Genomic DNA, 13,772 nt, shown 5'->3' on the forward strand with positions numbered 1-13,772 from the left:
ATAATTAAAGGTTCACAAATTTCAGCCAAGCGCAGCCCGCTTTGCGGTTGAGACAACATATAACCCGCTAAACATGCATAGGTTTGGCTCCCTAAAGCAAACCCTATGCGCTGCAGTTTTATGGACTACTTTGAGAATGCGTCTCCTATTAACATGTTGCTGACGTTAAATTGCTCCAAATTACCCGAAAATCATCGCGCAAGTCTTTCCACAGGCTTAGAGCACCTTGTAAAATGTGCCAACAGCAGAATAAGTAGATACATGTGTTGTTGTTGTTTTTTTTCTCCTCAGTGCCGCAGCCGGTGCCGTGAATACTGAGGCTTTTCTTTTTAAATGCAGTTGGACGGTTTTCTGTAGGTCTGCAGTGCTGGGGGAAGACACAAGCGTCCATGGCAGCTGTCTTCACTCTCTGCAGACTTTGTTTAGCCATTGGGTCCAGACTCAGTGGGTGTCTTCCACACAGTAGCCACATCTAGTTGAACAGGGTTTATAATGTTTGCTTGTGAAGACCTTTTGGCACCTTGGAATTAAAACATCACCAGGAAGCTACGATACAATTTGAATTGATATTGTTTAAAATGCATCCCGGGTAGAAAGTCCCATGACGTTAGAATTTAATTCAGGCCTTGTGATTATGTTACAGATTGTATTGTTTATTCGAGCTGTCCTTATTTTACCCAGCTATACATCAGGATTTAATGAGGTTTTATAGAGTGAAAGTGCGATGGTACATTTTAACAAGGTGCCACACTATAGCTTAAGAAAAAAGTTTTAAATGTTGATGACTCGTTTGGTCTGTGAAATATACCTATAAAGTCTTCCTCAATGCAGTAAATAAGAAACCGGTAATTGTCTCTGCAGTACAGCTCCACGAGGAGTCGACCATATTACACTTTACAAGTTTTTTGAAGCACAGGCCAACCAGACAAACCCAAAGTGTCACGCACATGCCACGAGGCAATTACACACAACAGGCCGAAGTTTATTATGTACTGCAGAAGCTCTTCTGCTTTTATTCCAACTCTAATCGAGTTATAAGCACCATTTACTTTCAGTAAACAAATATTAAGAATGAAACATTCCTGTCCTGCAGCTCGGAGTCAATCCCGGGTCTGGTGTTGTAATAGCAGACCGTCACAATTACACCCTCAATGCGAGTTGATAGCAGTGATAGGAGGGAGCCTGATGAGCGGGTTCTCTGCAACACCCTCTCACTGACACAATACTCATCATCACTTCCAGAGAAAGTAGGAGGGAGACTTTTTCTGGAGAAAATAAGCGATTGTTAGGACCATCATGGGGGATTTGCCGACTGGACAACGTCCCAGATGTGTTTCTCTGGAATGAGATGAAAAATCATCATCCTGCAGGTCAAGTGGAACAAAAAGAGCAGAATATGAAAAAAGTTAATGTGATACAACTTACTTCGAGTGTTTTTGTCCAAAAGAGACAAAAAAAAAGTCAAACTTTCAGTAAAAAAGAACTACGTTTTTCTGCTTTAGCGTGTAGAAGAAGTAGAGTGTTAAGTTCCTCAGACTCCCTTCATATTCTGACACCTCTCCCCCAACTCTTCTCTGAAAGCACAATTGCAGCGGTTGTGGCCGAGATGCGAGCGGCGCGAATCAGCCGGAGGCAGGAATGCAGCGCTCTGCCTGTTTCCCACCACGGCGCACCTGGCCGGTGCCTGTGAACGGGACGGCTGTTGACTCGTCAAGTTTGGAAAGTTACGAAAATTGGGCGGCGCAGACCCCCACTGTCCGTCCGGCCGGCCGTCTGAAAGGAGCCCTTTCACTCACTCACTGACCGGCTGTGTGAACTCCTCACAGAGCTCTGGTGTTGTGAGAGCGCAGGCATTCCTTTATTTCATGCGATCTGACATGCGCTGAAAAGATTTGCATCGAAATAACTTTGATTTACAGCTACATGAAGAGTTTGTCAGTTAAGGCTGTGGATCTGGAGGGCCGATTCGCCGCCCCACGCACAGGCGTTTCCAGATCAGGCCTTTCCCAGACATCACTGACGTGTCAACAAACAGTTTTATGGAGAGGAGAAGGAAACCCCACCTACGGTTGCCCAGGACGAAGCTGTATAATAGCGCTCTCCACTGCCTGTAATTTCAGTCTAACAAACTAACAAACCCTCTTGGCAGGCCAAGGCTGCAATCATGCCTCAGAGTGTTGTCACCGTATCACTCCACGCTGGTTCTTTGCTTCTTTTCCAGCCAGTATGTGTTGTGTTGTTTACTTTCCAACTTTTATTTTACACTCTCTGATCACTGTTCCTCAGGTGTTTTGTTTTTTTCTTTCCCAGTTGTGAAGCAGGATACTGAGTTCCTTGACGAGTACCAAAAGCAGATGACATTTCAGTCATGCTGTCCGGGAATTCTTTGCAGGGACAAGTTTTCCATTATTTCACCTAATGAACTGAAATGGTGTCTGCCTGAACATGGGATTTGAGCAGCTGGTGATGTGTTCCGGGATCTATTTTGGCTGGATGTTGTGTTGACACAGCTGAACAGATTGTGCTTTTCGAAAGCGTCAAAACTTATAAATCTGCCCTTAACCGGTAATTAGAATATGTAAACACACTGAAGACATTAGGACTCGGAAAGAGAAACACCGACAGGAAAGAAGATCATCACAGTCAAAACTTAACAACTGACACTTTGTATGTCCATTACTGTTTATGTAGCTGATCAACAAAGCAGTTAAGAAAGCAAGAATCCACAAATACAGTGTTTGTTCTGTTTATATTGATCACAGCATTTTTAACTGAGCGGAACATGCAGATGCCTCTGGGAGAAGCTCAAAGCGCTTCACTCTTCAGGTAGAAAAACACGAGTCGTTTCAAGCTTAACAGCATGTGGCCGTTTATTGAGATGCCAGGCTGATGTCCCAGTTGTAGATAGTATTAGGAAAAAGTATCGGCCAGTCCTGCATGAAAACTATCAGACATTCCAAATCTCCCATTTTAAGACTATTTCTCTCAGCAATGAAAGATTTAAAGCTACAAAGTGACTTTAGACTGTGGCGAAATGAGCGTCCTGATTCTAAAAGCTAAATGGGACATCATTGCTTTCTATATTCCGGCCGTCCTCAGTGGGCTGAGCTAAATGAGCTTTATTCTTCATTCACAGCGACGAGGACTCGTCTCCCGGCCGGTGACATCAGGCCACATCCTCAGGCCGGAGCGCCTGTGGCTTTACACGTGTAATTGGAAACACAGCCGTTCTGTGTGGGTGCCGTACACGGCTGCATTATGGAAACGGTGTGTTTTATCAATTAACGTGACCCTGAAACATCGCAAGCTTATTTTAGCAACGGCGAAGGTCTGAGTCTGTGAGCAGTTGGGTTTTTCTTGGTCCCTTGTGTAATCGCCCTTTTAAATTCATTTTGTGAGGCTAATCGCTAACACATGGAGATGTCGCCTAGGTAGCTCCAAAGGTATTTGGTACTTTAGGTAAGAAAGGACGTCTGTATGTCTCGGGGCTTCGGGCTTTCGGATTTCATGGAGACGTGTGGTCACATTAAAATTCAGACGCTTTCTAAAGCTGGAAAAGCTTTAGAAAGCGACTGATGGTTGGGCGGTGTGTTTCTACGTTTAGTTGAAAGCCGAGAGATGAAGAGACGACAGAGATGCATAAACAGGAAAACAGACACATCTAAAAATGGAAATGAATCCATTTTTTGCGTGCATTTATTCTTACATACATAATAGTTATATATACAGTCTGAATATGGATTTTTTTGGTTGGCCATCCAGCATCAGAGAGCCCTTTCTCCCAGCAGCATCTTTGGTGAAGGGACTGTTTGGAATCATTTCGTTGACCTCAGAAGCCCCAACAATCCCCACTTCATTTCCCAGCAGTCAAGAAATGAGAAAATAAGCTTGGTTTGAGTTCTCCTTTTATGACCTCTTCTTGTTTCCATGTCTTTAACTCAGCCAAGTCCTTCCATGAGAGAATGTCTGAAAATGTGTACCATAATCCCTACATTTTAATAATGTGACCGGATTAAGTGACCACATGTTATTTCTGATGGTGAAATAATGACTTTCCTCTTCCCATTTGTTACCACACATCCTCACTGCGGCGCTGCTTGAATGCAATTATTACCATTTATAGAGGAAACAATTAATGCAAGTATTGAAGCAGTGAAGTGTGAGTAGTGGCAGTTGTATAAACCTCCACAGCACTGAGGAGTGACCTGCACGCCTTTTTGTGTTTACCCTACGAAAACTGGACCTGGCCGACTCTGAGGAATGTCCTGCAGGTGGTGGGAGACGGAGATAAGCTCCCGAGTGTCTTCCCGACCCCTCTCCCCCCCCTCTTTGCTAAGTTGATAATTAGACTAGTGAACAGTTTGCATTCCCAGTTCTCTCTCCTGAATTTTTACCATTTACCACGACTCCAGTAGTGCTGTTACCTTTTTGGTGCCAAACTCGCCTTTTTTTTTTAACCCAGCATGTCTTGTTAAGACCACGGAAACTTGGCAGGAAACCTGTTTCAGCCACCCCTGCATTGCTCAGCTGAAGAATGTGGGTTTCTCATTGAAATTTCTCTTGCTGTAATTTGGCTCTGAACCTTTCTGCATTATTACAGTTTAAAGACAACTCCCATCAGGATTTAAAGGTTTTTTTTTTTCCTGAATTTGAGTAAACAAGGAAGAGTAGGAACTATTAAATTATTGTTTTGGCACTATCATCACTTCCATGAAAAGTGAATGCCTATAGTCTATTAAACTCAGTCTCTAACCCATATTTACCCCTAAATTGTTGTTTCCTTTCTTTATTTCTGATGACAGGAAAGAACCCAAAGCTTTTCAGCTCTTTTCAGGTGTTTCATCTGTCAATCATCTCAATAATAGGAATGGTGTGTTTGTTTTGAGGCTGAAATGAAGGACTTTAATTTGAAGTTATCAGAGGAAGTTTGCAGCATTTTCACGGTTACTGTTGAGCTTAAATGGCCAAATGAATTACAGTATATATTCATTAAATGAATGTTAATATGGGAATTAATGGGGATATTAAAAAAAAGTTCTTTCCATCGTTCAGTTCTTCACTCCTTGTTAAAAGTAAAGTCAAGTCGAGTCTTAGTATTGCAGATTATTAACTAAATTACCTGCACTTTTCTCAGTCTCCAGTTTTGGTGTGGCTTCAGGGCAAAAAGGCTTTATTTACTCAGATGACTAGAATAGAATAGGGGTTTTTTTGTTCACCGGCCAGGATTGTCTCGGAGAGTATTCTGTTATCCTTATGCTCAAGGCCGGGGCATTTTCCCATGATACTTCTTTCCTTTCTGCAAGAAATGCTTACTTAAGCTTAGCCCCTGCCTATGAGTCAGAACATTTGCTCACCGGAGTGTGAAAGTTTACCTAGACGGCCGAGCCCCATGTGGTACAGGGAAAGAGTGCAAAGGAAGACCGCTTGGCGTCAATGCCTTGTCTTGGAGGAGTTTCAGCGGCGCTGTACGGGCTGCATTCCTCTCCGCCTGTGGGCTGTTCGTACAGCAATGACAAGGGAAGCTGGTGTGTTTACCCTCGCCAGACACTCATCCTCCAAAATCACAGCTGTATAAAACCTCCCTTTGAGAGCGCTGTCTCACGCTTCCATTTAAAGTTTTTAATCAAAGGTAAACTTGCCGTTAAAAAGTTTTTCTTCTTCTTCCAACAATAATTGAAACAGTGTGTCTTCTATTAACACCTTAGCTCGCTCGAGGGAGCTTATTTTCACCCAATATACCATCGAGCACAGACATAAGACAACAAAAGTAAGAATGCAACACAGAAGAAATGTTGATGTATGATTAATCAGCTGTAAGTTATTGGAAATAAAGTTAATAGTTTCATATAGATTAGATAAGTCACTGACTTATTCAAGAAATACAGATATGCTGAGTTGCAGTCAATTTATGGTGCATTCTAACATGAATTTGGACTGTTGGAGCAAATATCTGGAGAATCTTACATTGGGAGAACATGCAAACCCACTGATTGCAGTGTAGGATTGAACCAGCAACCGTAGAGCTGTGAGGCAAGATGCTAATCCCTGCTAATGACTCTTCTTCTAGCGTGCGGCCAGTCGCTACTCGTCAGCTGTTCTTTACGTCGCTGTGCCTTGCAGGCAGCTTCAGGCTTGAATCTAACTGGAAGGGTTTTGCGGGACGGGACTGTCTATCGAGGAAAACTCACATGACTGCCTTATAATTATTTGGCCCGGCTCAAGACCGGAAAAATATGTAATATGCATGTCTTTTCTGGTAGCATCTCGAAATCTCCCTGACAAAAGTAATTGCAGGTTGTTCACTTCATATGGAATTCATAGTAAATGCTATATATTTCAATAATAAGTGGGTGCAGAGTATCCCTCTGTGAGCAGAGTCACCCATCTCCATATTCTGAAGCACATTTAGCTGCATGAGCATCACAAACTGGTACTTTAACATGGCACAAAGAGGAGATGAATAGCTTTGGGCTTGGCATCGAAATGGCAGATCATAAGTCTTCCCTCGGTACAGTGTGTTGTATTTGGAGGCATAATCAGGATATCCAACCAACGTTTCCAGTTGTAGTTCATTTGAAGCAACTGTAAATCTGGAGGAATCGTATATGGAAAAAAATAAACTAAACAAACCCAGCAACATCGCTCTCGCGTATTACTTGTGACGTCGGAAAGAAACCTGTTAAGTGTCTCTTTAAAATCAAATGTGGTTTGCATCCCCAGGCTGTACTTAGCTGGGAGTGAGCTCGTTCGGACTCACTCATGTGGCGTGCTGTTTATGACGAGCGTAAAGTGTTTCCTCCCAAAAGGTCAGCACAAAGGTTAAATGTTGTTCGTTGTCATCGTATTTCTTCCCGACGTGACGTTCGGAGCTCACTGCAGCCTCCCTCAGCAGATTCACACGCTCCGCCAACAGAAAAATGAATGGACTACGATGCAAAAACGAAAAGATAAACATGTGTTCTGAAAATCTCCGTCGAAGTTTTCAAAGCTTGACGAACAGCACCTGCAGCAGAAGGTAGTCATGCTGAGCAAACGGCTTCAGAAAACCCCTCCACCTGTGGGGAAACTATTTCTCACCATTTATCTTTTCATTTCCTTCACGCAAGACTTCATAACTGGGTTTTCAGGAGGGACTTGCTAAATGTGTGCAGCTCTATCCCCACATCAGTGCCATTAAACCATCATCGTTTTTCCTGAAGCTTTGGTTTCGCACGCCCTCGATTTCAACTTTTACCTTCGTAATAATTCTGATGTAGGGCAACAGCAAACATGCAAACCTCTCTTGTAACTGTTAAAATCACCTGTTTTATAGAGCAGCGAGGAAAATGTGTTCGCCAGATGAGGGAAACATTCTGCCTGTGAGCCAAGAAACCGGTCCAGAGGGCACCTGTGGAAAGAAGTGTCCTCCCCTCTGTGAAGTTTTTAAATGTGAAACTTTAATTCATCTGAATCCGCCTGGTTTTTATTCCCCCCCATCATCTAATAGTGTTCAAAGCCAGACGGGAACTATTTCCAACCTGTAGCAGAAGTTTAGTGTCAGACGTGTGCTGGAAAGGCTATTAGAGCGATGACAGGGCCACAGGCTAGACAAAGATGACAGAATGGGTAAGTCGCTCTGACAGGAAAGAGATGGAGGAGTGTTTCCAGGTGGCTGCTTGTAACTGCTGACTGATGCTGCTTTGGAGTCGTGCGCCGGCTTCGGTATATCCTCGGGCTTTGTTCAGTTCACTCGATCCGGCCTGAAATAGGACGAAAAGTACATCGCAAGCCAGACAAACCATTGCGCTTATGTCCAGTCATAAACTTTCTGGGATGCCGTATGAATTCTGATTCAAGTGGTCTTTACTTTTCCAGCCAAGCTGTTTTCCTCCCCCGGCAGCCATTATTGGTTTTATTTGGCTTACCGGCCTGGGGGAGGGTTATACCACATGGAAATGTGATGTATTCTTCTTTTAAACTGGTGTGACTCTTTATATGGATATTGAGACGATCAATAAAAGTCCAGCTAATTGCAAATAGCCGATGCCCTAAAATAAAGCTGGCCCTTTGGCTTTGTTACAGGCGAGGGTGCATTTTTTTGAATAGGGTCTTCTCAAAGCCTTTATGCAACTCCGATGTGCGCTCTATCAGCTCCCTGCCAATGTGCAATAAATAATTTACAAGGTTTCAGTGAAACACACATCGCGGCGTATTAAACGGAGAGCAGATTGGCTCTCAGTACATGAAAAGCAGGCTCGGTGTTAAAAGTAGTCCAATAAAACCACATTAAAAGTGTCAACTTTTTGTTAGCTTTTCTGCATAAGCAGCACAGAGCAACACTTAACACAGGTTAAAACAGCGACGAGGGATGAATTGGCGCTCGTCCTTCACGCAGCGTCTGACGGATAAGAACCGGATAAGCAGCAGGCTTCCTTCCTCCACTCCAAACGGAACGGCTCTAATTAAAGCCACCAGCAGCGGGTTTCACAGAGACACAACAAAACAAGTGAAAACTATCTTAGCAATTTTAAACTTCCTCTTTCTAGTTTTATGCGAGGCTCCGGTGTAAATTCGTATTTGGTTAACCCTTCCTCAAACCTCACATTTCAGCGCTCATGGTCACTGGAAATGTCCTGGAGGTTTGCGGCAGCTCGTCTGTACCGCAAAGTAAGAAAAGATCGAGGCCGTCTTTGAGATTTCGCTTCTGCTTTCGCATCGAACGAAACCTACAGCAGAGGATCCTAATTTCAGACGAGGCTTTGGCCTGCTAACCCAGACAGTTCCCGGCGTGTTTGCGTAGGTTTGAGGTTTACAACATGGTTCGTCGAAAAGGAGAATCTGAAAACTTATATTTAAGCTTAGAAAAACATTCTCATTTCTGTGGATATCCTTCGAACGAAGCCAACATTTTTTGCACCTTAGAACGTCTTAGTTTTCACGTGTAAGGGTATACCCCCACATCCCTGTAATTAGGTGGACAAAAAAATATACAATGACTTAAGTTGGGGAAAAATTCAAACCCTTTTTATGCTTTTCCAGAGAAACTGCTCGTCCTGACCGTGGCGACCGAGAAAACAGATGGCTTCCTGCGCTTCATGCAGTCTGCCGACTATTTCAACTACACTGTGAAGGTAAGATCCTCCCGCGCTGCGAATCTAAAAACCTGCAGTTCATTTCAGCTGATGAGATTGCACACACATACACACGGCAGCGGAATGCTTTAAACAGACACACACTCGCACACACACACCTCCCAGGATTGATGAGGCCTGTTAAAGGAAACAATGAAGTGCAGCAAGCTGCAAAAACATCCATCTTAGAGGGATACTCCTCTGTGCCGGCCCAGAAATCCCCTCTGTGGTTCAACCAAGTGGTACTTTCTTTTTTCCAAGCTCAGTTTATTCCCAGCCCACGTGTGTGTTGGTGTGTGTGTGTGTGTGTGTGTGTGTGTGTGTGCACTCCGGTGCTCTTCTGTGTAATCTTGCAGCAGGATTTGGTGTTCTGTATTCTCAACACAGACATCGGAAAACCACTTTCTTTTTTCGTCGCTTCTTCAAGAAGATTCTTGTGTTTAACTCCTGTCAAGCATACTTACTGTTGCCAAACGGCTGTTCCTCTGTGTGTGTGTGTGTGTGTGTGTATTCTTACTCCACACTGAATGTGTTTTCAGATATCTCTAAAACTTGATTGGAGTAAACAAAGAAAAAAATGCAATCTGCAGTTTGAGTGGCGCTGAAGCGTTGCCGCAGAGCCGCAGGTAACTCGGCCCATGTGGATTATGACTTTCAGCCTTCCTTCAATTCCGGGGCTCGCATTATTGCTTACATCTTTCCCTGCAGATGGGACTTACTTTCATTCACAGGTGCATTTCCAAATCGTGAGATGGTGTGAAAATTTGATGGACAGTATTTGTACAGAGGAGATTATTTAAAAAAAAAAAAAAAAAAGCCTCTTGATGACAAAACGGTATTTTCAAACCACTTCAGCTCAGATTTTGCCGACATCAGTGGACTGAACCATCTCACTGTGCCTTCTTCAAGGAAATTCTGCCTCATTCAAAGACAGATTATATTTCCTCCTCTGGCAGGAGCCTCAAAGGTTTGCATGAGAAATGAATGAAGGACTTGTGAGGATGGATACTGGAGCGGTGCTGGTGACTTGTGGGCTCAACGATTTCTCCGACATGTGGTTCTGCCTCAGGTGTTGGGGATGGGAGAGGCGTGGAAAGGTGGAGATGTGGGACGCTCCATTGGCGGAGGCCAAAAAGTCAGACTACTGAAGGAGGCCATGGAGGCGCTGGCTGACCAGGAGGATCTCGTTATTCTCACTGTGGATAGGTACGTGGTATTTCTATCATACCTTTTGGTTTTCTCACTATTTTTCTCCAAAAAAAAAAAAAAAAGTCCATAATACCAAATGAATGAATCCCTTCCATCAGTGAGAATTCCCAAGAGACGTCAAGTTACATAAAGAAACAAAACTGATCATGTATTCATTTATTTAGCTATAAGTGGAAATCTTGTTTTTTCTGGCATTGTTTGTTACTTTTCGCTTCCTCCTCAACATCGCTTTGATTGAACTTTGATCGGATCCAGCTTTCATTTCCGTATCAAGACAGGGATGCAAAAACACCTTTGATTGCGACACAAAGCCTTAAATTAGAAATTCTGACTAATTTTCACAATGGCGCACTGTAATAATTGCTTCGAAAGCCATATCTCCTGAGTGAGAGGTGTTTGTGCATATTTATGTCGAGCTAAAACACCCGCTGCTCATTCATGCAAAGGCATTATTACAGAGCGTCGCCAAATATACGAGTGGCGTAATTCTCACATGCAGGTGGATGAATTATGAGTTTTCAAGCCCAATGGAAACTTTCAAAGGGGTAATGTGAGTGGTTGAGAATAATAAGAGCTTTGAGAGCCATATTCCCCTAAATAGAACTGAAGATGATGATACGTACTGTAGCATGTCATATGAATAATGTAGCCATAATTACTATGTAAAGCAGACACACCCCTCAAACAGGTAATTGGAATGTCATTTTTTCTCCCTTCAGAGGAAATGATTGTGTGCAATAAACTGCCTTGGCACTTCAGAAGATTGCAAGTCATTGAAATGTATTTTAACATCCACAAACCTGCAGGACCACCTCGAGTGTTTTGACTGGATCTGATACAGTCACAGCCATACATTTGGTCTAATCATGAATTTAGACATTAAATTGGATATTAAACTGGAAAAAAAAAATAAAAAAAGTCACTGTGCTGCTGCTTAAATCTGAAATTCAAAAAGCTTTTTGAGACCCATCCACAGCCAGAACATTAGCGGCGAGTTAGCTATGCGCCTGTGCACATGCAGATTCTGCAGAATTTAGTCACATATATTCACCACGCTTGAACTTCACAAAGGGAAATATGACTTATCAGACAGTCTCCTCACTCCCAAAATGCGAGGATGGAATTAAAGAGATGGTGGGTTTCCACTAACGGCAGGTTTTCTTCTCATCGCTTTCAGATGAGTTTGTTCGTGTCGGGTGGGTGTGACTTGGGTGAAAGCCATGCTGTTAGCAGTGAAAACTCTGCAGCGCACTGAAACGCAGTTAAAAAAATACTGCATTACACTATGCATTACATAGCGTGTAATCATATGCTGTACATACTTATATGTAGCCACTGATGCTTGTGGAGGATGCTGTTTAATTTACACTGCAACACATGTAAAGAGATAGAACAGCTGTTAAGAGAAGAAAGAAGAAAACCTAACAGACTGTTTTATTTAAAAATCAAATGAGCCTTATTCATTTACTTATGAACAAATTCCTCATGGAAAGTTTCTGCAGAGACGAGTCGGTTCAGTGGAAGTGAATAAAAGTGTCTGACGTGTTTTGTTTTTAACACTTCCACTGATCCAACAGGGAGTCCATTTGGTCTTTTTACATTTATTACCATGCTGGATACAACCAGGCTTTCAGTTTTTATGAGCTTAAAAATTCTCTATATATGGAGCCTTCATTGGTTTCTCCATCAAACAAGAGGTCCAGACCTCACAGCTGTCACACTCTGCCTCAAGTAGGTTTGGATTTCTTTGTTGTGTTCTGCAGGCATGACCAACTAATTGCAGTAGATCTCTATCAAACCAAGCCGTATACGCATGTGGTTTTGACATACATGATATAGTCACTTTAAGGTTTATTAAAGAGGCAGAGCTATTTTCAGCCTCATTGCAGGAACAGTGAAACGTCTTTGATGAGACAAGAGAGGTAAAGTTATGAACAAAATGTAAAACAGAGCAATTAGTCCCTGTTACAAGCTGGCCTTACATTTATTTTCACATAACAAACCTTCAAAACACTGTCATGAACGTTTTGGCCCAGTGGGGCTTTTTATATAGGAGAAGTACTTTGATGGATGAGATAACCAAGCACTGAGGCTACTTGTGTGAACAAGTGCCTGCCAGATGTGGACTGAACGTATAGGCTTCCTCACTAACATTAGACCCTAATTCCATTTACGGCGTGCCTCATTCTTTTTATGATTCACCACATAAAAATGAAGTTCTTTACAAATATGGCATGATTTGAAAAAGAAGGAAAAAAAAAACTTTACAATACAGATTTCCTTCTTTTTTGGCCTCGTGCCCGCAGTGCACAGACAGACCAGTGGAATCAGGCCACTCCTGTCTGAAAGACTTCGAGGAAATTGTGTCATAATGAGTCAACTCCTGGTGTCGGAACTTGTCATGGTCTTTTAAAATAACACAAAAACCCACCAGTGATGCTTGATATGACCACATGCTAAAATACATACCCTTTAACCGAAGGAACAAGTCATCATGACGTCTTCATGAAGCCGCCGAGCGTTTGTCCCAGTTTCTGTCTGAACGGAAACCAACCCAGCTTGACCCAGTTTGAGCGCTTTGCCTGTTGATGTTTGTCAAAGTAAAGCTCCTCAGAAAACACCTTGTCACACAATCCCACCAGGCTCGCACACGGGAATGATCACTCATCACCAGGAATGTCCCAGCGTTTGTGTTTAGATGTATATCTGTCTCCAGCAAGTAAAAGCAGAGGTCAGCTTGAAGACAAATCATGATTAAAAAAACAAATCTGATGCATGTTATTCTCGTTCTGCCCTTTCAGCTTTGATCTTATCTTCGCTGGTGGACCAGAGGAGATTCTCAGGAAGTTTCAACAAGCCAATCACAAAGTGCTCTTCGCAGCAGAAGGCCTCATATGGCCGGACAAGAGGCTAGCTGACAAGTACCCTTCAGTGCGCAGCGGCAAGCGCTTCCTCAACTCCGGTGGTGAGACCCAAAACTTTCCAGTGTGTTTAGAAATGTCCCACATTTCCTCACAACTAGATGCTTAAAGCAGAGGATTGTACCATGTCATTATTTTCTATTGGAAAAAAGGCAAGAGCAACCACAGCCATCCGGTTATTGGATGAATCAGGACATTTTTTTTAATGTGGGGAATAATATGAAACGCGTCTGTAACTCCTGTGTGGAGTTTACATGTTCCCCCTCTGCAGTCCCCTTTCATCATCCAAATACATGTTTTTGTCTAGAGTGAACCTGGTTTTTATCCATTTTAGCCCCAGTTCCATAAAGCTGGACCATTTTTCCTGGAGTACAAGTCACATTTGTTCTAAAATGTATCATGAAGAGGAAAAAATACTTAAGCTGCACTGCAATATGGCCCACTTATTTTACCCTGCCCAGACAAACCTGCACCCTTTTATTTGTTCCTCACCCTTTCTCAGACAATCTGAACTCTTTCTGTGCTCTATTTT

General features: G+C 42.8%; 1 protein-coding gene across 3 annotated transcripts in view; it reads left to right on the plus strand.

Annotated features, from left to right (window-relative positions):
* The window catches only part of plod2 (procollagen-lysine, 2-oxoglutarate 5-dioxygenase 2), a 38,956-nt gene that overhangs the window by 9,452 nt on the left and 15,732 nt on the right, over positions 1-13,772 (plus strand). For all 3 annotated transcript variants that reach the window (XM_030099432.1, XM_030099433.1, XM_030099435.1), the window contains 3 exons: positions 9,019-9,110; positions 10,180-10,316; positions 13,121-13,284. In XM_030099432.1, the coding sequence (XP_029955292.1) occupies positions 9,019-9,110; positions 10,180-10,316; positions 13,121-13,284 (393 nt within the window). The remainder of the gene's footprint in view (positions 1-9,018; positions 9,111-10,179; positions 10,317-13,120; positions 13,285-13,772) is intronic.

This window comes from Salarias fasciatus, chromosome 9, assembly GCF_902148845.1.
Source record: "Salarias fasciatus chromosome 9, fSalaFa1.1, whole genome shotgun sequence".
In the NCBI taxonomy this organism is placed as follows: domain Eukaryota; kingdom Metazoa; phylum Chordata; class Actinopteri; order Blenniiformes; family Blenniidae; genus Salarias; species Salarias fasciatus.